Source organism: Agelaius tricolor, unplaced genomic scaffold (assembly GCF_023055355.1).
Source record: "Agelaius tricolor isolate 1412-34295 unplaced genomic scaffold, bAgeTri1.0.p SCAF_46, whole genome shotgun sequence".
Lineage (NCBI taxonomy): Eukaryota > Metazoa > Chordata > Aves > Passeriformes > Icteridae > Agelaius > Agelaius tricolor.
This window is the reverse complement of record NW_027269306.1, coordinates 3,702,536-3,727,089: the sequence shown is the minus strand read 5'-3', so window position 1 is coordinate 3,727,089 and position 24,554 is coordinate 3,702,536. Positions and strand designations below refer to the sequence as shown.

At 38.8% G+C, this 24,554-nt stretch overlaps 1 protein-coding gene across 1 annotated transcript in view; it reads right to left on the bottom strand.

Annotated features, from left to right (window-relative positions):
- KIF18A (kinesin family member 18A) overlaps positions 1-24,103 on the bottom strand; it is a 32,129-nt gene extending 8,026 nt beyond the window's left edge. The window contains exons 1-13 of the mRNA XM_071455280.1: positions 23,733-24,103; positions 22,393-22,779; positions 21,562-21,719; positions 20,572-20,676; positions 19,571-19,681; positions 16,469-16,666; positions 15,058-15,231; positions 14,091-14,165; positions 13,740-13,849; positions 10,341-10,503; positions 9,642-9,806; positions 9,101-9,222; positions 8,688-8,926 (exon numbers count right to left, since the gene is read on the bottom strand). Coding sequence (XP_071311381.1) covers positions 8,688-8,926; positions 9,101-9,222; positions 9,642-9,806; positions 10,341-10,503; positions 13,740-13,849; positions 14,091-14,165; positions 15,058-15,231; positions 16,469-16,666; positions 19,571-19,681; positions 20,572-20,676; positions 21,562-21,719; positions 22,393-22,720 — 1,948 coding nt within the window. The 5' untranslated portion in view covers positions 22,721-22,779; positions 23,733-24,103. The remainder of the gene's footprint in view (positions 1-8,687; positions 8,927-9,100; positions 9,223-9,641; positions 9,807-10,340; positions 10,504-13,739; positions 13,850-14,090; positions 14,166-15,057; positions 15,232-16,468; positions 16,667-19,570; positions 19,682-20,571; positions 20,677-21,561; positions 21,720-22,392; positions 22,780-23,732) is intronic.
- Between the last annotated feature and the right edge of the window lie 451 nt (positions 24,104-24,554).

Here is a 24,554-nt window from a genome sequence, read left to right as displayed (position 1 = left end):
CAATAACACTCAAAATATTATAAACGTGCATAGGTTGGCATAGTTAACCCCAGAGGTTACAGAAATAATCACAACTAAGATCTGACACATGACAAGAGGGAATGCAAGAGTAAGAGTATTGAAAAATTATTGTACCACCATGACAAAACTCATACTTTAAGGTGGTACAATCACAGTAACCCAGAGCTGACTCCTGAAGTTTTCCCCCAGCAAGTACCATGCAGAATAATGAGAAACTGTTGAAAAAGGAATGACACAGAGCCATCTAGAAGGACAAAATTTTTTGACACTGCAAATGAGAAAGCAGTGTTTTGCAAAGGGGCAAACAAAGAAGTTGAAGTTAGTAGGATTCTGTCACCTTATTTTATCAACTGTGGGGAGCAAAGCTCTTGACTAACAACTTCCCCCACCCTCAAAAATAAAGCAAGCAATACAGTGCAATTGGCCATTCTCATTCATTCTGATTTCAACTACTTTTCTTCAAGTGTCATAATGGTTTTATTTTCAAGCAAGTGGTAATAAAGGCAATGTCCAAAGCAAGACAGAAAAGGCCTTTATCTTCCTCAAGCTTTCAGTGAAGGAGGATCATTTTAAGACACAGCCCACTGTTCAAATGGTGACTTACACAGTTATAATACCAAAAAGCTACAGAATTTTTTTAAACAAATCAAGAGCAGGAGAGGGCTGTCAAAACCCCAAGTGCTTCTATATTTAACTTCCAGTGCAAATTTAAGAAGTGAAGCCTAGTATCCTTAAAATGCCTATGGATTGGATCCCCTTCAGCTGGCAGCCAGACTCATACTCCTCTTTTCTGCATTGCCTACTTCATGCCTATGAGCAACTCAACTGCAAAAAGAACTCCTGCTTTTTAAATTGATGCAAGTTACCCAGGAATTAGCTATGGTATTCCTAGAACAGTGTTGATAAATATTTATTTCTTCTAAATTTGGTTCTATTTTTGCCTCAGACTAAGAAAGCTAGTTTGAACTCCTCAGTCCAAATGCTTCTATAGTTCTCTCTCATGTGTTAACACTTAGGGCATTTTAACTGTTCCAAAAACATTCTTTGAACACAACAAAGATTGATGAAGAACATGTATGTATCGTATTATTTCACCTCCACAAGCTTGATTTGTTACAGAAAGCAAGGCTTAAACAGTTGTAGCTTTTTCTCAGGCCCCATTTAATGTTGACCTCACTTAATTATTGCCCAGTTGCATCCAAACTTGCCAAGAGGCTTTAAAAAAGCTGATTCCCCAAGCCCAGAAATCAGATATCTTGGGAAAAGGCCCCAGCAAGGTCCTCATGAAGAGAAGCCAAGGAGGGTTGATGCCAACACTGTTTTTGGTACACACCTTGGAACTAGGCATGCCATGTGATGGGATACTCAGCTAGGTGAGATGATGCCCAGTTAGAAGATAGAAAACAGAGCTGTAAGGGACAGCCAAGGATTTCACAACCACAGTGAGACCTAGACCTGTGCCAGGAGGATACAACAGGTAGTATCAAAGTATGTACAAGTACCAGGGAAATTAGATACAGGCCACAAGCCTATGTGCTATGTTGCCACAACTTAATTCAATAATGAAACCATTGAAAAAACAAAGCAAACATTAATTCCTCACTCAGGGGCTCAGTGTCAGAATGAACAATGTTTAAACTGCTCATGGGAAAAGCAGTGTGGACAATTACATGAACAATTCCAATTCCATGACATTGCTTGGAGCTTTGAAGAAAAACTTACATGGAAAACTTGGGCCTGATTGGACTACCTGGCATGAAATAACTGAATTGTGACTTTGTCAATGTGTGCACTTATGAGCAGCTCACTTAATGTATGCAAAGGACCTTTTCTTTGTTCAAATGCAAAATATCTTGTTATCTTATACCACATCTAATCCATAGCCAGCTTTCACCAGGTTGCTGAGATGCTGACTGTAATCTAAACATTGAGCTAATTAAGGGCCTGAGTGTTCCCCAAATAATCTTTACCTCCACTCAAAATAAAGAAGGCCCACTGTGATAAAGACATCTTTCCCCAAGACTTGGTTGGATTTAGTAACAAACAAGAAACTTACTTATCAACAATTTAAAACATCTACTCTCTGTCACTATCAACAATGCTATGCTCCATCGTGTACTTGCTCTTTAATTTTATTTTAATAAGTACAATATATACCTCAGTGTAATAGACTAAAAAACCTTAAAAAAATTCTAGTCATCACAACCAAAAATTGAATCTAAATCTTTTTAAAAAGACTTTTAACATCCTATATTCTTAAATACAAGAATAAGGTTTATATAATCTGGTGTTTGAAATAACTATCCATTAAATGACTCAGGACACATTTAAAATATTCATTTATTAGTTTTCACTCCTATTTATATGCATCTGAATGTCTGTTTCAGGAAAAATAATGGTTAGAATTCTATTAGTCCATTGCTAAATTAGGACAGGGAGGTTTCAGTTTCACAAAGTTTGCTTACTGTAAGACACTGAGGTTTTGCTAATGTCCTAAAGTTACTAGAAGGAAGTCTGATGGAGAAACATTTTGGTGGGAGTGCCAAGGTTTAGAAGCTTCTACAGGCCTAAATATTGGAAGCATTTTCAAATTAACTGTAAATACCAGCATTTAAATCATTAACTAAATACATAAAGAACACAAAAGTACTGCCAACATAAATAATTTGATGAATTCCATCATACTGGAGAGCATTTTTACGGTCATACAAGTAAACTAATAATGATAGTTGCAGGAATTCTATAAAAGGCAAATATAAGCTGTTAGCAAAAACAAAGACCTATTTTTAAAATCTATTTATTTCTGGAATAAAACTCACTGTAAAACGAAGTTAAAACACAACAAGCTTTTCTTGTCATTAAAGTGTTGGAAATAATACAAGGTACTTAAGAAGTGTTCCTTCCCACAGCTTTTTGTGAGCATATTAGAGTGCTCCTAACACCATTAACAGGTAAACAAACGAGCAATATTGTACTTAACTTGGCTTCACTAAACATAAACCAAATATGACGTGACAAAAACAACTCCAAAATCCTAATTCCACTTTAGCTTCTTGTCTGTATATAGCTCTAATCAGTTATGACCTCAGGTAAATAAACATACAGCAAGAAAAACACTGGGACCCACAAAATAAAGAACTGCCAGTGTTGCTATTTCCACCTTACTCAGGAAGCAAGATACTGAAGCTAATTGCTAATTTTTTGGCAAGTGCCTTTCATAGCTGCTATGGAGAAGTTTATGTAAAAGGGACTTGGACAACACAAGTGGCTACAGAAACTCTACTACTTCCACACATTCTTAAATACCTGCTACTGAGGATGATACAGTGGAGAACCAAGTAGGGCTATTTATATTTCCTTCAAGCACAAATCCAACTAGTTCCTGAACGGATGGCTAATGGTAATCATTAAATATTGTCATTATTTTCCTACTGAAAGATAAACAACATGCTCCAACTATAAAGAAAATAATTTCAAACATGTTCCATAATAAGGCAGGGATATTATGTTTATAGACTATATTTGCTTCATGTTTTACAGCTACTCCAATCTTTTGCATCAATAACATCATAATTCAGTAATATTTTTTATTTCATGTACCAAAATGAATCACTTATATGCTTTACAGAACAGCCACAGTTAACTTGATGAAGTAGCTTAAAAGAAAAATTTGGAAGTCTTATTTCCTCAACTAGTACTTTCACAGCTACAATGCATCTCTTTAAAAACAAACATTATTTCAAATATGTATTAGAGAAGAGATCACATATTTGCTGATCCTTAACTTCAGGCTGATGTTTATAAAAGATAATTGTCAAAATTCTTGAAGATACTATTTAAGAGATTCACTCAGATATTAAACATAAAAGCCATCACCCACTGATCAACTGCCTCCATCCAGTGACATGAGGTGGTTTTGGTCCTAAGTCTGTGGTATCATTTGTCCCAAAAGACTACTCACAAGTACTGATTTATCTGACAACAAATAGCAATAGCAGATATTTACAGCCCTGGGCACTAATACCAGAAGCAGAGTGCACTATGTGTGAAACATGAGTCACAGGAAAAGTGAGCAGAGCTCATGGCAAAACAGCTCTGATGAATTGAGTTAGTTCTAATTGACATTAGGGACAAAATAATGGCCAAGACTTGTCTTCTTCTGGAACTCATGCTAATACATGCAGAAGGGGATTATTTCTGGAAACTGTGCTAAATTAAGTCTAGCAGGTTGTTCTGCTAAAGTGAAATTAAATATTAATGTATTCATTTCAATAAACATTTCTGGGCTACCACTGATTGATCAAATTACAATTCTAATCATGCGTTTTCATTCCTTGAACAACTGACTCATGGAATTCCAAACTGCAAATGAGGTCTACTCAATGCATTTCAATTATTTCATATTCCTGGGACCCAAAGGCATCATCACTGTGATGGCAAGTTTCACTACAGGTTCACAAACAACAGCTGTGAACTGGAAAAGGCTCAAATCCAAGCTGCATTCTTGCAAGTCCCAGTGATCAGGTGTACTGCTTTACACAGCATGAGGAAAAACACTCAGAAGTCACCTAAGACAGTATGGAAGAGCTGCTTAGAGAAATCTTTCTTATTCAAGGCAAATCTTTCTTATGCATTCTTATTTTATGCTTTTCCTACTTTTAATAAAGTCTTTTACTATGTGCAATTATACCTCAATTTTTCCTGCCATGTAAAATAAAAAATTGACTTTTCAGATCAGAACGTTTGTGACAAGGGGAGGCAATGGATTCCTTTTTTTTTTTTCCTATAAATCAATTCCATCCTCTCAGTGGTAATGTACAGTAAGGCTTCTGGAAATGGGATGCTTGAAACACTGCCAAGAACATCCCCATTCAAAGAAATACTTGCAAATAACAGTCAGAGCTCTCCACCCATCAGGCTGAACTCTGAATTCTCTATGGCTCCCCATTAATGAACACTTAAGAATGGGTGCCCAAATACATTCTTAAATGAACTTGTTTCCACAGCATGTGCTTTCTTTGAGACAAACAGTTAAATTGTTCATGACATTGCATGCTTATAGTTACATTAAGCATACAAAAGCTTAATCTAAATTATTAATATATGTCAAAAAAAAAGGGTATTGGAAAGCCAGCATTTTCTGTAAAAAGCAACAAATCTAATTTCTAATTAAGGTCAGAATTTTACAAAAGGTGTTTAACGACTTCAAAGGCTAAAGGAAAAAGAAGATAGAAAGAGGTCAACACCTGTAGTGAAGCCCTCTATGTGGCTTCACTTTGGCAAAGCACATGAACTTCAATTAGTTTTCACTAGAAATCAAGAGCTGATTCACAAGAATTGACCACCTTGATAATTTGACCATAGAAACAGACATTGAATGAATGGCCAGAAAACCTCTTTATCTTTTCCTCCCATACTATGACTTTAATACTATTTAATATATGAGACCCTTTCCAAGGAAGTCATCTTCATTACAAGCAAAGACTTGGGCATTACTGCAAATCAGCTGAAATTCTTTGCTATTTTCAAACTCCTGACTGGAAGAAGGACCTTACAACAAGATAATATAAAAATCAATTAATATAATAAAGTAAAAATATTTAGAATTATATTCCAAGAACTTATTTCTGTAGAAGACTTGTAACAAAACTAGAATAAATCCCCCCACCCTTTCACCCTTGCCATCCTTCTCTTTGCAATTTTCAGATTCTTTTCCCACGTCAATTACTAGTTTGACTTTGTTCTTCAGGCCCAGTTAAACAAATGCAGACAATTCCAAAGAAACACACAAGACCTTAAAGGTCCTGCTTTCATAATTATACCTGTTCTGCAGAAATTATGTAGCTGCTTTGACCTTTTGGAGAGTCAAAGTTCTTGTAATCAGAAAAGTTATTTGACTTAGAAGACTATAGTTTTTATGTAAACATAAAATTTTTATGAACATATAATTTTTATTAAAACATCCAATAACAATTAGTTTGCATTTGAACATTGTCATGGTTCTCTCAAAGAATCTCAGGCAAAAGTTTGTGTCATTAGAAAAGTTTCTGCAATGATTACTGCCTCATGTTCTGCAACACTGAGAATTCAGCAGTGTCTAAATACTGATGGTTTCCTGCATCCCTCCCAATTTCAACACACAGTAACTAAAGAGGGACCTGTAGTTGGTTCATGATGGAAATTTCCAAATTGGATAAGGGATGGATACTGCACACATCCCTAGATACTTCTGAGTACCACAAGAGATACAATTATTTATTTTGTAAGCCTACACTGAAGAGAAATTACCATTTTTCTCATAATGCTTTTTGTTTTATACATTAGTGCTATCTCATCTTTGCAGAGGGATTTTTTTCACAAAAATTGTCTTTCAAATGTGTTAACATAGCTTCAAAGCAACACCTGAGATTTGTTACTAGCAGACCTAGTAAACTCTCTTCCTCAATCTAAATGCTCCAGACTTATATTTCATAGCAAGGAATCATTGCATTGCCATCAAACAAACAAACAATTGAAGAGGAGAAATTTGGTTGTGTTTGTGCTGAACAGAAAAAAAACCCTCAAGCATTAGTAAGTGGATTACTTTTTCCCCCCCCCCCACTTGTATTGAAATGATTCTATCAACACCATTAGTATTTTAGGTAATCTTTCCCTCAAGGTTGCAAAATTTGGAGAACAGTTGTTTCTACCATGTTGTATCCTGCAGCTATTGAGAGGGGGAAAGGAGTAACAGCAAAGCCTCCTATTTCCTTTTCCAAAGACCACAAAGCAAATAAAAATCATAAAAATGCCACAAAATATTTTTGTGATAATCTTCAGGCAAAGACACCATTTACAACTGAAAAAAGTCTGTCTTAGCTGGAAACTGAAAATCATTTACCTACTTGAACATAAAGTACAAAAACTTGAGGATAATAGAAGAATTGGAAAACCTACACATAAGGTTTTGAAAATTCCCTTAAATAATGTCTAATGACTTTAATAAAATGAAATGTTCATGTTTTAATAGTTCATGTGGCATTTAAATAAGAGTAATTTCAGTATTGATTTCACTAAGAGCTGATGAGGCCTCTTCCATCACAAAACTTCAAGAAAGGTAGAAAAGAAGTAGATTAATCAAGAGCTCTAACACAGCTTACTAGCATCAGAAACTGAAATTCACAAGAATGATAACCTACATATGACAAGACAGAATCATTACAATCAATATTTCCTTACAAAGGATATTACAGAGCTTCTGGTCTAGTGTCCCTACCTATTCTGTCAGAAAAAAGAGTAGTACCTTTACCCCAAAACCCCAGTATCTAAAACCATATGCCAATGATGTAAAATAAATACCAGCTTTCACCCTTGCTGAACGAATTCCTGACTGACATGGGCAGAACAAGAAGTGTAAGCATGCAAATCTGCTAACTTGCTTTTCCTCCTCTCTGTAGAAACAAAAGCAAACACACATTAACAAGAAAAACCAACCCAAACTAAAATCAAACCAATGCCACTCAGGAGTAAAACCACTAAACCAACCAAAAGACAAACAAAGCACAGCAAACCAGTCCAGCCCACTGCCAAGGCAGTCTGAACTTCACAGTGCAGCCAGTGAAACACTGTGTATCAACTATGGGGTACCATCAAGAGCAACACGAACACGTGCCAAAAATCACAGACACTCCTTATGAGCAGAGGGGCAACACGTGGTTTGGATAAAATAATTCTCCAGCTGTAGAGCAGCATGAAGCTCTCAAAAGGAGGGAACTCATTTCACTCTTCACCAGGAGTCAATGCTCTTTTTGGGACTAGCAGCTTTTGAGAAGCTGAAGGATTTTTGAAGCAGTATTTATGTCTTTTTCCCTAGTTACCTAGGGATGTCTGTCAGTTATGGATTACTGGCAGTAATGAGAAAGCCTCAGGGTGTTGAGTGCTCCCTGTCCACAGCACAAAACACAAGCATGGGCCTCACAGCAGTTGCACTATCAGGATGAAATTTGGCGTGTAATCCATCAGAACAGCACTGTCTATAAGGATTCTTCATCCCTTTTTACCCAGACCATGCTCCAGGGCAACTCCCTTCACAGCTAAAGAAGAAAAGCCAGCTATATAGAATTATGGGGAAAAACTGGGGCCATCAGGATATAGCAAAAGTCAGTTCCATGGTGGATACGGTGAATCCTTTGATTCTTGGAATCAGAAACTCCTAAAATATTGTACTAAATTGCTTCCAAGTGAACCTGTAATTAATAGTAAATCTCATCTCCCCCAAGGCTATTAGAAACTACAGAAAACTATATCTGCCTAATGTTTCAAGTCACTTTAACAGAATTATAACCAACTAACACTGATTCCTTTCCCATCAATGTCACATGAAAGATTGAAATGCAATTTTTAATAGCACTCACAGGATCTCTGAACATTGATACATGGGGTACATTATAAGAAGAAGAGGATGAATTAATCTGTTGCAGTGTGTGTCTAGCCATTGAAAAAGTAAATTACTTTCTCATATCCAATTAAGAATGGTGCAAAATTTATAGAAAGTGGGTCTGAGAATCAATTTTACATTTGGCTTCAGTGTCTGCAGAAGTGCAATCTGTGTTTATGGATGATATCTGACTGTTGCAGGAGATATTTAAAAGTACTTCCAACAGAGAAAAAATTAATTATATACTTACTGCATGGGGTGTTTGGTCTGCTCACAAGCTGTGGGAATGAAAAGATAGCTGACATTTCTACTTCATGGTTTTGATTTTGATCCTTTTCTTCAGTCTGGTCAGCCCAAGCTACTGATTTTTGTCTTTGAATCAGCTGCTCAACCTCTGCATATTCAGTCTCACTTAGGTCATTTGTCAACCCAGCTTCTTTCAACATCAAGTGTTGCTTGCGAAGCACTGGAAGTGCAGTATTTAGTACTCTGTAAAACAGCAAGAGGCAAGACAAGTTCCCTTAAGAAAACACAATTTTAATCCAGAAAACAAGTTTGAGAAGAACCTAGCTTCTGTTTCAATTAAAACTAAATTCTCTAAATAGGTATTTTCAAGTTACAAGTCAGAATGTCTTATCCCACCTGCCATGAAACCATACTTACTTTTCTGTTTGCTTGTTATACCGATCTTGAAGGGACACCAGAGCCAACATGTGTTCAATCTGGGCTTTAAGGGCCTGAACTTCTAGGTTTAAATGGCAATACTGCAGATCTTGACAAAGTTCCTTTAGGAAATTAGGAATAAAAAATGAAAATCAAACAGCTGTACATCAAACTGGTAGAAAGAAACTAAAACTTCAACTAAAAATAATATTAGATCAGTAAAGATGGAGTGGACCTATATTATTATAATAATGTTTAGAAGAGTAGAAAAGTATTAATTATTTGCTTTTTTATTTACATGCATAAATATAAACTTGTAGATTCCTTTGACCAATAGTTTGTGTGTGTGCTGCAATCAGCATTAAAAGTCCAACAGGCCCACATGGATGCTTATCCATGCATGCCCAAACACATCTGCCTCTTTCTGCATCCTCTTTCCATACACTTAATTTCAATTATTAAGCTGTTCCTAACTGGGAGGTTTTACCCTTTTTCCAATTCTCCCCCATGCCCAACCATGACAAAGTGCAAGGTGTTTTACTTTGGGGAGGCACCCATCTTGACCCAGGAGGCGCATTTCATTTTCCACACGGTGCAGCCACTTGGTGTTCTCCTCAAAGAGATGGCTCTGCTCTTCCTTCTTCTTCTGCATGCGTACATAGTGGCTGTTCAGTGCTGAAAGCCTTAGATCCCGCTTGCAAGTGGCCTGAAAAAAAAAAAATCCCACCCCCCAAATCATCAGCATTTAAGGTGAAAACTTGCAAATTATGTTCACCAATTTTTTTTTATATATAAAGATTTTTTTCCTTACTTTTATATAACATAACCAAGTAATTCCTAGTAAGTCGAGTATGTCCTACAAAAAGCGTGCTAAAGGATAAAGCATTGAGTAAAAAGGAAAATCCTCTACCTCCAAATGTCAAACTCTTCTGATGTTTGCATTGTTTCTGAAATATGACAACTAGAAGGCACAAACCCAGCAAGAGCAAGTTGGATAAAAGCAAGGTAGTGTCCTAAAAAGGCAGAGGGTGCCCTTTTCTATTTAGAAGACAGCCATACTCTGCCCTTGACCTCAAAAATTAGATCACTACATCAACAGTCACAGAGGAGTGATAATCTGTGTGTCCCATTTGAATGAAATATTCATGCATTAATTCATTATACAATTACTTAAGAAAAATTAACACAATTATACCCAAATGAAGAGATGATACCCTGTGCTACATTACAGAAAACTCACCTTTTCTACTCTTTCTTCAGAGCATATCAGTTGAATTTGTTCATGACATTGATTCTGGTAATATTTCTTTAGTGTATTTTCTTTCAGTTTCTTCTCCACCTTGAGGTACTCTTTTCTGATTTCCTCACGATTTGTAAAAACATTTTTAAGTATTTCTTTGTACCTAAACCCAAAGGATAATAATCAATTATTTACTGAAGACTTTTTATGACCATCTCTTTGGAAGGGGAATTTTTTTAAATCCAGATTACTAAAATAAATATAAAGAAATGAAAAGGAAATGAGTAAAGCCTAATACAGATAGGCACTAAATAAAATGTCAGTACATCAGTAAGAATTTCATGTATTTGAACTGAAAATGGAATGGGAAATTTTGAGAGTCACTGAAAATAAATCCTGTTATATTTATGAAGACAACACTGGGATTTAAAAGGCTCATGTGAAGGAGCTTCAGATGGCTTTCTCTAACTCCAGAAGATACTAAACACCTATGTTCTCTACTTCTTACATCTATTTATTAAACAGGTCAGACTACTGTTGCCATAGACACAAGGTGCTCAAAACCCTGCAAGCTATCCTCAAAGAAAAGGAGAACCACAAAGGTCTTGGGATGCTCACTTTCCCTGAAGGAGCTGTACAATCTCCATCACTCATGGAGGACAAAAATCAGAACATTCACCATGTTTTAACACATGCTAGGCTAATGGGGGGAAAACCAAATTGTGGTAGATGGTACTCGAGGAGTTATTGAGTAACCACTTCTCTGGGTAGCCCTAGTCTGCAACACAAGTCAGAGTAACAAGAACCAGTCCTGGAAGCATTGCCATACTGCCATGTAACTGCCACTGGTGGCACCTCTTCACTTCACTCCTGAACACTGAAAATGTACAGTAGAGAATGGCCAAAAAGATACTGTACAGCTCAATAATAACCAACCACATATACAAAGTATTTCATTACATCCTATGTTGTTACAACTTTACACAAAAATGAAAAGCTTAACATGCAAGTGTTCTAAAGACATGCAACATTTGAGGTTATAGTTTTTAGTATTAAAAAACCTCATAAAATTAAAAACTGTAAAAATGCTAAAAAACCCATGTTCAACTCCAGAACAAGCTCAAGAGACATTCTTGTCATGTAAGTGACTTGCCAGTGTTTCAGAAGTAGCAATTCTATTTCACAGTCTAAAGTTTGAATAACAAAGTCTTTTATTCTATTCTGAGTGTTTTATCACTTGCCTTTTAAAAAGAAACAGAATTAAGAAAATAATTCTTCTCCACAGATTTAGCAATACAAGAGCTTTTCACTGAGTGTCTAGAGGATGCTATCATATCTAGGTAAAAAAAAAGTGAACTAAAACACTCACAGAATTTATAAGAGCTATTTCTTTAAGGAACAATAACAGGTTAATGGTTGGAGTCTATGATCTTTGAGGTCTTTTCTAACCTAAAAGATTCTATAACAATGAAACAGCCAGCTGCAGAGTATCAGAGCTCCTACCCTACACTGTTTCTATCTATACAGCTATACTCCTGATTGCACTGCCTTGAGAGCTTTTGTCCTCCACAGAAACATGCTTCCTGCCAGCTGCTTGGGAAACATAGCAATAAGGAATCAAAGTGAATGCTCCCAGTTTCCATCACAGTAAAAATCTGGGCATAATTCAGGTGAGGGTGGAGATTCTGCTTCTTTGTACCCTCCTTATGAGGAGCCGCTGCTGGAAAACCAACCTTTTGTGTACTTATATTCACCAGGGTTCCAAATACAGCATCAAGTACAGAAGCCTTTGTGGATTCAGCCTTTCAATTAGCACATTTCTGTTCTTCAGGAGCTACCTTTACCCTCTGGTCTGCACTGTAGAAATTACAAAGTTACCCTGTAGGCACACTGAGGCTATGAACCCCCCTAGACTACCTGGTGTCCAAGAGCTCAAGGACCTGCTGATTGTAGCTCTGGAGCCAGTGCCCACTGTCTACCCTAAGAGGCTCAAGACTTGAAGGGTTGGCACACAACCCATCTCCAAGTTTTAGCAGAAGGATGAATGACTTTTAGGTTTGAAGAACCAAGTGATGCTTCTTCAGTGATGCAAAAACCATGGGTGGTTGGACCTAAACACAAGATCATGGACAAGGCTCTCTTCCCTGTCCCAACTAAAAGGGAGAAGACAGCACAATATCTTCAAAACCTGTAAATGAATGGGAGAAATCAATTCCTTACCCACACCACAACAGTATGGTGAACCTAGCAGGATACTCATGAGAAGGAAGAAATGAGACATGCACATAATTTCTGACATCCAGAGGGACTGGGACAGGTTTACATGTGGCCCTTTGGATTTGCCATAACAAACATTCTCTGACCAGCAAACCTTGGCAGAGAATACATCCAGCCTTTTGAAAAGATATTTTAGAGACCTTGCCCTTGGCTGACTCTTCCCACACACAAAGAATGAAATAAAGGGCAAATCACAGGAAATTAAATCAATCTTAAAGACATACAGTGCAAAAATATGCAGGAAAACTGTCAGAACTATCAACATGACTTAGAAGCCCACACTTCTTTTGAAAATTTAATTTAAATAACCTGAATGAAAGGGTTTATTGAAATGTCTGCAATGCCACTAAAATAAAATGCAGTTAGAGAATATCTTGCTTTGAATGGTTTCTTACTACACCTCAGAAAGTTTTCCAGGTTAAAAACCAGCACATTCAAAGGGCCAAATAAAAAAAAAGTTAGTTGAATCAACTTAGGCGAGTAATTGTCAGAAAGATGAGATATACAGAGACCATCCCGAAAGTCTTTCTCTCCAAAACCTACCCCCTTCATGGAATACAACGATTTTCTGCAACAAATTGATACTTCTCATTTTAGTTTGCTACACTTTGTGTTCTCTCATGAGACTGTCACAAGAGAAAAGATAGACAGGAACACTACCAAGAAGAAAAAGAGGCCAAGAAATATTAAAGCAATAGAAAAGAAGCAATCTACAAACATAAAGTGAACCCTTTGTAGAAAAACTTGCAGGTTTTGTCTCTCTCAAGCCTTGCAGGAAAGATCCCACTTGAGCTAGTGCCTGCCAAGAGTGGCAGAGCTGCTGTCATTTATGCAAACGACATTCTGCCTACCCACAAACACAACCTGCTCAGGAGCTGTGCTGGGAGCCAGCACTCAGATGCTCCTTCCTGTCACATGGCATTTCCTACGTCCTCCCCTTTCGTTTCAAAACCACCACCAAGTTGTTCTGAACAGAAACAACACGTTAGGCAAAGCCATACCTTGAGCTAAGTAAAGCAATGTTAAAATGGGAAAACCAATACTGTAAAGAGTAGGTTTGTTTTACAAATGCTTTTACAATTTAGACAAACTCCAGCTTGGAAGCAAATGTGATTCATTTACCTTTCTATTTCTATTCGCTGGTGGTTTGAAAGTTCTGCAGTATTATGATTTTCAGGAATGCTTGCTTGCTTTTCTTCGTATTCTCTCAGTTTCTCCTTCAACATGAGGATCTAAACCAAAAGAAGCATCCTTTAATTGAAATATGGTTTTTGGTTTATTTCCCAAACTATCATTCTGTGCTGATATTGAACAGCTTTACAAATGGCAGCAGGTGATATTCCTCTTAGAAGACAAAATTTTCTTACTTCAAAATCCATTAGACCCTTATAGATTTCATCAGATTAACTATTTTTTTATATTCAAAGTTAACAGTTAACCTTTCAACCTCTTCACAACAGATTTTATACGTACCTCTTTCTTTTGTTCATTGCAAATTTTAGCATACTGGCTTATGTGACTGTCCAAACTAACAACGTTGCTCTTCAACTGTAAAGAAACAAGTCAGAATTTAAAGGCAGCTCCTTCATGTTTTCATGCATAATAAGCACAGTCTGTAGATGTAGCACAGAGTTAAACATGCACTATGTTATGAGGAAAGAGATTAATAAAATTCTGACTTGCACAATGAGAATATGACTGTCAGCTTTTGCTGTCATCTGTTGCACACCCATGGCCAGGACATTTCCCTCAACAAACCAAGAATAATTACATTTACATATGCAAGCACATTTTGCATTTATTCAGATTAGTTTTACTATTTAAATGTCTGTCTTGTGCATTTTATTATAAAAGCTACCTTTAAGTACACAACAAATGGAAACTACAGTGAACCCTGTATTATATAAAGAGAATTAGGAGCTGCAATAAAAAAGATAAGGAAAAATGAAATTAAACAATAGAGAGCAGAAAAGGACATGCCAGTTTTTCATTTATCAAGACAATCTCACTGAGCTTCTTGACTCCAGCTGAAGTCTACCTGTACAACCCTGGACTGGTTCTTGTACAACTGGTCAGAAATTTCTTTAATGTACACTACAGTTCTCTGAGAAAGTAAGAGCAAAACAGTAAAGAAGGATGTGAATTCTACTGGCTGAGGATTATTTGTAAATCTCATGCTCACAAAACAAACTGTTTCAAACTGGCAGCATCATATCATTAACAAAGCTATGCTGCTTTTAGGCCAGATCTCAGATCTACTTTGTATCTACTATACCTATCAGTCAGATAAAGAGGAGTTTACCATAAAGAAAGAAGATGGAACAGAACAAATTTTTGAGTCACAAGTGAAGGAAAATATAATATTCCAAAAGAAGTAATTTTTCTTTTAATACTAGATTATTGTACTTTGACAAGAGATCAGTAAAAGCAATATACTCACAGAAGATTTGATATCCTTGGCTCGGTTTGCATACTTCAGAGTGTTGTAGGTATCATCATAAAACAAAGAGGATGGGCTAATAGCAGCTATCATGATTGTTCTGCAATTTCCTCCAAGAGAATCCTTCAGTAAACGAGTCAGCTTGCTGTTTCGATAAGGAATGTGCTTCTTGCTCTAAGAAGAGTGAGAGATATTTGCATGGTTTATTAAACTGTACTTCAAATAAAAGTCTGCTTAGAATTTCAACAGTACCACAAACCATAACAAACAGCCATGAAAATTTTCTTTGACACAAGTAATTTTTCTTTGAAGTATCTGTACATCTTAAACAGTTTAAGTCTCTTGGAACTGTTCAACACCTTTGCAACACGTGTATTTGCTAGGTTATTTCCTGATGTCTGGATATGTAACTCCTATTTCTGCGATGGGGCAGCTAACAGAGAAAAAGTAAACTACATTAAATTACATTCAGTTTACAAAATCATCCAGATTGGGAAGGACCTCTAAAATCCTTCTAGTTCAATCCCTCTGCTCAAAGCAGAGTCAGCTAGACTAAGATGGCAAGGACTCCACCCAGAAGGGTTTTGATTACCTCCAAGGATGGAGATTGCACACCTTTCCAGGCAACACATACTCTGCTTTGTGAAGCTACAGAATTTTCATCTCTTTATACCAAGTTTGGTCACTAGGAACCCAATCCCATATCAAGTAAATCAATGTGATTCTTCCATATGTCTGCAGTACAGATGTTAAACTCCACCTTCCCCTCCAACAAGATGGTGATGAGGACATGCAGCATCAGGAAGGGAAATTTAATCTGATTTTCTGCCGGCATATTTGAAGGAGGCATTTGCTAGTTGAGCAGAAGGACAAAAAGAGTGTTATGGTAGACAATGCACTTCACTTATGCAAAGGTTCAGGAGGTTTTATCATTCTCCTACACAATTGTACCTATTCCTTGCCTGGAGCTGGTGAGACAGATCAGGAGACTGACTCATTGCTTTGAGCAGGGAGGTGTGTGTGTATGGATGTATGTGAGATCCCAAAAGAACTACTTGGAAGAGATACTGTTTTTTCCTACAAAAGCTGCTCCCCCCTAAGATTAAAGGTTAATTGTAAGGTTATTCATGTACTCATGCAAGCTTCTCTACATATGCTCGATTTTGAAGATAAGAAAAGCAGGTACCATTCATCTTTGATACTATCCTTAGGCAGCTGCACATAAGTTTTGAGAATTTTTTTCTCACTGGGACTGTCTTTCAGCTATCACACATATGATGGTAGAAACCCTTAAGACAAATATTATATGAGAATGATGATGTGAGTAGCATCAACAATGTAAACCACATTATTCCATCAGCTGAGCACTTTTTAAACTGGTTTCTGAACTGCATGGGGGAGCAGCACCTACCTTAGGATCTGCCAGTGCATTAATGACATTTCCAAGAGCAAGCAGGGACCTGTTAATATTTGTTCCTTCCACAAAGCGAGCCCCCTTGGCACTGGTTGCTTTGGCCCGTTCAGACCCTGCCAGGTCAATCAGAGACATTTTGGCAATACGAATATTTTGATTAATACTAGCTGTTTTATCTTGCTGCCGTAGGTAAATCTACAATTAAAAAAAAAAAAAAAGAAGAAAACAATTAAAAAGTAACCACTAATTAATCTAAGCAGTAAATTAATTCCACAGTGTAACAACTGTTTTAAGACATTTGTATTGGATGTCCTGCCACTTTGCCTTCACTTAACTGAATCACAAGGTACCTCCTTTTTTTACTCCTGATTCTCTCTCCCATCCTGCTGCAGAGGATTAAATGACCAACTGGCCCATGCTCTCAAAGTGGCAAAGGTAAGTGAGGGTTTTTTTACAGGAAAAACGAATTTCACAGCTCCTCTTCTCCACCAAAATGCATATTACGCTCCTGAACTTGAAATTGAAAGAGGTGTTCCTTTTTCAAATGCACATTTAGGAGTACACCATAAAGAGATGCATAGGGATAAACCAGGAAAAGGCTGATCCTTCAGTGATTTAGATTTAATTGCATCTTCCATTAATAGGAAACAACTCATTTACTGCTGTGAAAATACACTCCAGGATCTTTTCAAATGTGATGCCTCCTGAAGCCACTTGCTTGTCTTGTCTTCATCCCATCTTCCCTAAAATTTCACAGTAACAAGATGTACAAAGAACTAAATGTTTCTGCTGGTGAAGGTACTTTTTCTTCAGGTTTATAAGGAGGCAGGAAAAGCATGAATATACAGTCAGTAAGAAGAAGCAAAGTTATCCTTAGGTGGCTTTCTACTTTATACAGTATTTATTTCCCCTTCTCTTGTATTGAGTGCCCTGCCACTTGTTAATAGGGCTAATGGTTAGTGACACATTCATGAATGCCTTTCTGGACAGTGGATTTGCAAAGAGCTGCCATCAACACTAGGTGACTGACTAGTAGAGACTCACCACTTCTGCAGCTTTAAGCTTTGTGCATGAGAAATGAAGCCTTCACAATAAGGCTTCATCACAAGTTTCTAACAGAAAACAGATTGACAAGTATCGTGAAAGAATAAAATAAAATTCCTGTGACTTACCATGAAATGTAAATCTATTTCAAACAGATATGTTTCTATATCAAACAGTACAACTAAGTTCAGTTGTACTGTTTCCAGTATAATAGACAAAAGAAAAAAGAACCTCAGGCTGGGAACAGGCTACCAGAACAACACAGTAACTATCATTAATGAAGGAGGGAAAGGTAGAGTGACAGCCAAACTCTGTTGTATGACTCAAGCTTTTGTAAAAATTCAAAAGATACAGGAAATGCCCCAAAGCAGAACACTCTCAATAGAACAGTGTAGCAATTCAGATTTTCCTCTCAGATGCAGTAAGTGCCTGACCCAGATAGATATTTCAAACCTAAGACATATGGTACAGTAAAGCAAAACTTGCATCTTTAAAATCAGCTCAGAATGTCCTGGGCCAAGACTTACCAATTTCTGAGTCAGTTTCAGAAAATATCCTCATCCCATAAAGTTAACAAGAAAAGCCAAAAATAACCTATCTCTACAAAAAACCAGCTCTTAAAATAATAGAAACTTTAAAAATAAAGAGCAATCACGACAGCACTGGGAATTTCTCACCACTTACATCTCTGCAAACAAAGACACAATTTCATTATGCAGAATGTCACGGATTTGTGGAAATATATGAGGGACTGAAATGATTTATTTAATTGCTTGCCACTTGTAGAAATGCACTGAGAAAAAGGCTGCCAGGTAATAAAATGCAGAGCTTTTTCCCAAGAGGTGAGGGAGGTAAGAGATCCCAGCAGCAGGGAAACAAGCAGAAAGCAGCAGTTCCCTCCACTGCACCTGGAGCCTTTCTGAAGGCAGCACACATCCATGACAATGCAGCTCTCAAGCCAAACCACTTCAAAAGAACTCTTTGTGCAACCCTGTACAGTGCACAACAAGGGCAGGCCTCTGGGGAAATTCAAAACAGGAAGGGCAATTGCTAACATAAGTTTAAGGTATATAGAAAACAGAAGCTTTTAGAGAGGTAATGGCTTTTGCTCTGTTCCATACTTTCAGAACTTTGTTATAGTTATTTAGCATTGTCTAAGTCTGTAGATACTGTTAAAAACTTCCCAACAGTTTAGTGCTCTAATGCAAGGACCAGAATCAAATGTCTTGTAAGATTTTTCAACCCAGAGTAGAACAAATAAATAATTCAAGATACTGCTTTGCAGTATGTAACAACATACAGGAAAAAAAAGACATTGTTGATAACAGGACTAGTTTTTAAACATCACAGGTTGTATTTAAAAAGAGAAGTCAGATGAAAAAGGCAGTGTAGCCAACCCCAAAAATCTTTGGAGAAGTCTTAAGTTTTAGCATATTTGTACAGCTCATTCAAAACTCATTTCTGAAAACTAAGAAGCATCATTTCAATTTTCTAAAACTTGATCCATAGCAGGATATTAGGAAATCACTTTATTGTAGAAATTAACATTAACCAAGAAAGTAAAATAAGAAAGTACTACTTGAGATTCTTAGTTTATAGTCAGACATAACTGCATTCTGTAAATTATTTTTCCCAAAGAAATGCTAAGTAACATGATGATACCAGAAAGCATTAAAAAAACCCCACCAATACCTTTCAGTTTATAAAATTACAATATGGAAGTCTATTAAAGCTTTAAATTACCATTTTTACATAAGTTATTTCTTCCAAGGAATATAAGTTAAGAAGATATAAACACATATTTTATATATATATAAGCTCAAACAATTGGAATTAGAGATCTTTTCACCAAATTCCTTTTTTCCAACATAAACCCTAACAAGCATTACATCCTTCCAAGGAATAAGGAGTACCAAGGAGAGTAAACTGAAAACCTTCAACCCCCTCTTCCCCAAACTGAGGTTCAACACAGTTTAAAAACTTCCCTTGTATCCATCTTTAAACAAAACCTGCAACTGGCAGTAATGGCCACTGTTTCTGGCTGGATCACCTCACCTGAAAGACAGCATGGGACCGGGAAGAGGAGGCATTCACATCTGTGGGATGCTGGGTCCTATTTTTGTTCCCATAATCCAACATCTGAAGGATTTCCTCTGCTGATTTAGGCTTGAAGAATAGAGCACATGACAAACACAGGTTTATTTTCTTTTCCAACAACTATAGGAACACGCTGATTCTAAAACACATCAACATTCACCTTCAAAAAAAGGCACTCCAAACAAATATTCTCAGCTGAAAAGCAGTAAGGTATGAGAAGCACTTAAGTGCAGTAACTTAAATCAGCAAATATTTTTAGTTTAGAATTTAAACAAATATGAAAGATTCTCCATAGTTAGAACCAGCTTTTTTTAAGAATGTCTGGACTTAGTATATCACACTATTGAATGCATTAGGTACAAGAAAAGATTTTCCTCACAAAACTCAAGGTTTGGGAAGAAGGATGTTCACAGAGGCTAGAATATAAACTTAGACTACTGTGTCCTGTCAGAGCATGTAACATACACAGCAAGAAAATGGGTCCACAGCAACTGATATTCAGATTGGAAAATTAAATTCTATCACTGACCTTACCTAAGAATTGCTGTGCTGGCCTGGAAAAATAATTTAACATGGACCTCTTGAAATATGGTTATTTACAAACAAAAACAACCTTTAGACTTCACAGCTGTGTAGAGCACTCCAAGGTGGTAATGAAGGCAATGCCAAGATATTTTAGCCCAAAAGAGAAATCTTCCAAAATCTGCTGGATGAGCATCAAGCCAATTGTACCTTTTTAATAACAAGGACTGAATGCTTTTATATTTGCATTCAATGAGACTAGCAGGTTTTATCCACAATGTGCTTCTAATTAATTCATTAGATTTTCAAGTTCCTGGTGCTCATGGCCAGGAAAAAACCCAGTAGGAAATGCCTAAATTCCATACAACTTGCAGAACAATGGGAATGTTTCTCAAATATCTCAAGCACATTTTAAGTTTCTAGAGATATTGACATACCTGATGCAATGTCAGACCTTGAACTATCACCCCTTGCTGGCCATCCTCACGAACAGCCAGAGGTCCAGAGTTGACCAGCAGATCACGAATCTGTTCATTGTAAACCTTTGAAAGGGAATTTACAAGATTTTGTTAACATATCCTCTCATAGCTGACAGAATTAAATCAACAGAAATCAGCAGACTTTTTTAATACTCCTTTAAGACAAAGCAGTGAATTCATGCTATAATTTTTTTACATTTTTCCTATACCGAGCTTAAAATATTCAATTCATATGATTTCTTTTTAGATTTTAGGAGTAATTCTTTTTAGTAAATAATAATTCTTCATTGAAAAGAATTACTTTCTTTAACAAAACTCAGTTTTGCAACAAGCATTTATTTTTCTCCACTGTACATCATGATCCATGCTTCTGCAACATTTCTTTGTTCAAAGCTACTTGTGTTAAAATTTTTCAATCTCTGATTTCTTCATCTGTGAAAGCATATGGCAATGCAAACTTTCCCCATCTCCTTCTACCCCTCCCAAATACCACCTAGAGTCCATGAAGACTTTGAGGGAGCTAAAAAGATAACCATTTCACTAGCACCATTCAGCAGTGGTGCCAAAACATGTCCTTGTAAAAACAACATCATTTTGTTGTGCTTTTCCAGAGTTATAGGATGTTACTGTGAAGTCCTAAAACATTACCCTGAAAAGATATTTTCTTGTACACATCAACAGATGCTGAGAGGCACCTAATTGGTCAGCAAGACACAAATCATGAACAATCAGTAAAAATATTAGAAGTGGTGGTTGTTTTCAGGCAGCCTTCTGTAAATCAGTGACAGGTGCCCAGAAACACCAAGCTTGCAGAGCACAACACAGTTCCACTCCTGGAAGGACACATTTTGGCAAGCCCCAGAAGGGACCAGAGGAAAGCAAAACCAGCTTGTTTTTATTTATAAAATATGATTTATTAAAAGCAACACAGCAAATGCAGGAACTCACCTCTAAATAAGAGACAGCAACGTCACATGTTTTATCATCTTTGATTTGATCCATGCGTTTATAAAGTGTCACCATGGTTAAATACATGACTCCAGGGTCTTCAGGAGAACCTAACATTGTATGAGTCTTTCCAGCTCCTGTTGCACCATATGCAAGCACTGAATTTTCCCCAAAAAACAATAAAGCAAAACCACATGTAATTTATTTGTAAGCTAACCAGGAAGACCAAAGTGAAATGACTATTCACAGACCTCTGTCATTCTGCACAACTGTTTCATAAATGGATAAAGTTTCTTAGCCTTTACCTTTCAGATCTATAATTAGAGCGAGATGTTTCCAAAAAACACTCGTGAATCTTCAGTTCAAAATTCATTCACTGATACGTCTCATGAAAATATTATTTACTTACTCTCATAACCCTAAGCCATCAACTTACTGCTGATAAGCATTTAATTTCCCCACCATGTTCCAGCAGCCAATTAAAAAACCCCAAGATCTTGAAGAGTTCATAAAGCAGGTTATGTCACACACTCAGTGACAGAACTGCTCCTGCTTGAATAACTCTAGACGATTCCCATTAGCACATATATTTCAGATAAACTTCCCAAGTCTATCATAACCTTAACACAAACTTAGTTTTAAAATAGAGTAGAGCTATCCTAACTTCCATAGACTAAAAAGTCAGCCTTTCATATCTACGAATTAAACCACAATGTTTTATTCCTATCTCAGGCTTTTTTAACGGCTCTGCAGCCACTGGACAGAACAGTAGAAATTTGGAGAAATTCCCTTAAGTTTTTTTTAATTAAAGAAGATAAATAACAAAGTTACCTGTACAGTTATACCCATTTAGGAAACCATCAATTAGATTTTTGGTAGTATGCTCAAAAACTTCCAACTGGGATGAGCTGTCGTCAAAAATGGCATCAAACATGAACTTAAGATCCTTCCTTTGCCTTTTGTTAATATCCCTGTGGGTCACTCTCTTCCTGTTGAAGAAGCTGACTTCCTCCTCCTTAGGATCAAAGACCAGCACGTGCTGGTCGATGACACGGACCACCCTGCTGAAGCTGCCCTGCTTCTCCTTCTGGCTCTCTGGGCGCACCCGCACCACCACTTTGACATGGCTGCAGACATCTTCTTCCTTGGCAGGAGTCATCCCTTCTGCTCCCCAGCTCCACTCCCAGCACCCTTTCAGATCCAGCAGCCGAATCCTTTCTGCAGCACACAAGAGAGGTTTTATTTGCAAGAGGAGCCTTTCACTCTTCCAAGCAGTTCAGGCATTTGCTCAGGCCCCTGTGCTGGGCCCAAGGGCTGCCCCAAGGAGACTTTGGCAAACTCTGCAATGGCCTCGAAAAGTGCCTTAGCTCAGCACAGCTTCCAGAAAGGAAGCAACCAGCACTGCCCCAGGGAATTCTCGAGTTTATTTCAGAATGTGAAGTATTACATGGCCTACAGGCTTTCCTTTATACAGACCAAGCTTTCAGAGGAGGCACCGCATTTCTGTGGACCAAGGCGAGCAGTCTTTTTGCTCTTCAGCACAAAGAGGAGCTGCCCGTGTTGCCCTCCCTGGACTGACCCAGGCACGTCGCGCGTACATTTAAAGAGAGTTAAAGCGGGATTTACGTTAACGTGCCCCGCAGTACAGGGGATGCAGTAACCGGCCCCAAAGCGGAATTCCCTTTAAACAGCCCATTCCCTTTAAACAGCCCATTGCTGCTGTTGGCAGCGCGCTGCTGGCTCGCCCCGAGCAGGGACACGGTGCAGGCTCCCAGCGCCGCCGCCGGCGCTCCAGGGCCGGCTCGCCTCCCTCAGCCGCGCCCCTCCCAGACCCGCCCGGCTCTCCCGGCCCCTCCTCACCCACCCCACGCGGCTCTTCCTGGGGGCACGCCGCCAGGCTGGGCCCTGCGGCCGGAGAATCCCCCGGGCCGCCCGCTCAGCCTGCCCGGCACCCGCTCCCCCTGCGGGCCGGGCCTTTCCCTCCCCGGGTTCACCCCCGGCACTCACCCTGCGGGCTGGGCCCGGGCCCGTGCCCGTGCCCGGTGTCACCCCGGGCCGTGCCCTGGGCCGTTCCTGGTCTCTGTCAGCCCTGGGCCGTGCCCTCGGCTGTTCCCGGTCTCTGTCAGCCCCGGGCCGTGCCCTCGGCCGTTCCCGGTCTCTCTCTCTCTCACCCCCAGGCCGTGCCCGCACCGTCCCGGGCTCTGTCTCTCGGTCGCTCTCCCGCACCAACCGCCATCCACCGGCCGCGCAATTCAAACACGGGCAGGCCGCGCTCCTCGCCTCCTCATTGGCTGTGCGCCGTGACGTCAGCAGAGCGCCGTGCGCGGGGTCCGCGGAGCGGCACGTAGGGAAGGGCGGCGCTCCCGGTGCTGCCGGGGAGCGGCCGCCTGTGGCTCCGCGTGTCCGGCTCCAGCCCCCCTGGGCTCTCCTCGCGGCGCTGCTCCGGCCGCCTCCGACCCAAAGCGCTTCGGGCTGGGGTTTCTGTCCCCGCCGCCTTTGGTTCTGCTCCAGCGCCGGTGCCGGCCCGAGGGAGTGGCCTGCAGCGGTGCCCCTCAGGCCGCCCCTCCGGGCGTGCGCTGTGTAAAATGAAATAAAACACAAACTCTGCGGTCGCCGTGAGGAGGAGACGCCCGGGGTGCAGGAGGAGGGGGCTCTCTGTGGGCAGAGCCCCTCGCGTTCCCCCAGGGCAGGGCAGGGATGGGGGCACTGCCGGGGCTCAGCCGCTCCTCGCCCTCAGCAGAGGGGCCGGGACAAAAGGGTGTGAAAAACGCCAATCATTTGTTTTTAAAATTTTCAAAGTTTGATAGTAATAAAATGGTTATAAATCTAGCAATATAATTAGAGTAATAAAAATGTTGAATTAGGACAATATGGGACAGTAGAAACAAAGAGTTACCGACATCAGGGTACATTTTTCTGGGCAGCATAAGCCCGCAAAAGGACACATGTTAATCCTTAAAAACAATAACCTGTTGCATATTCATACATCTCAT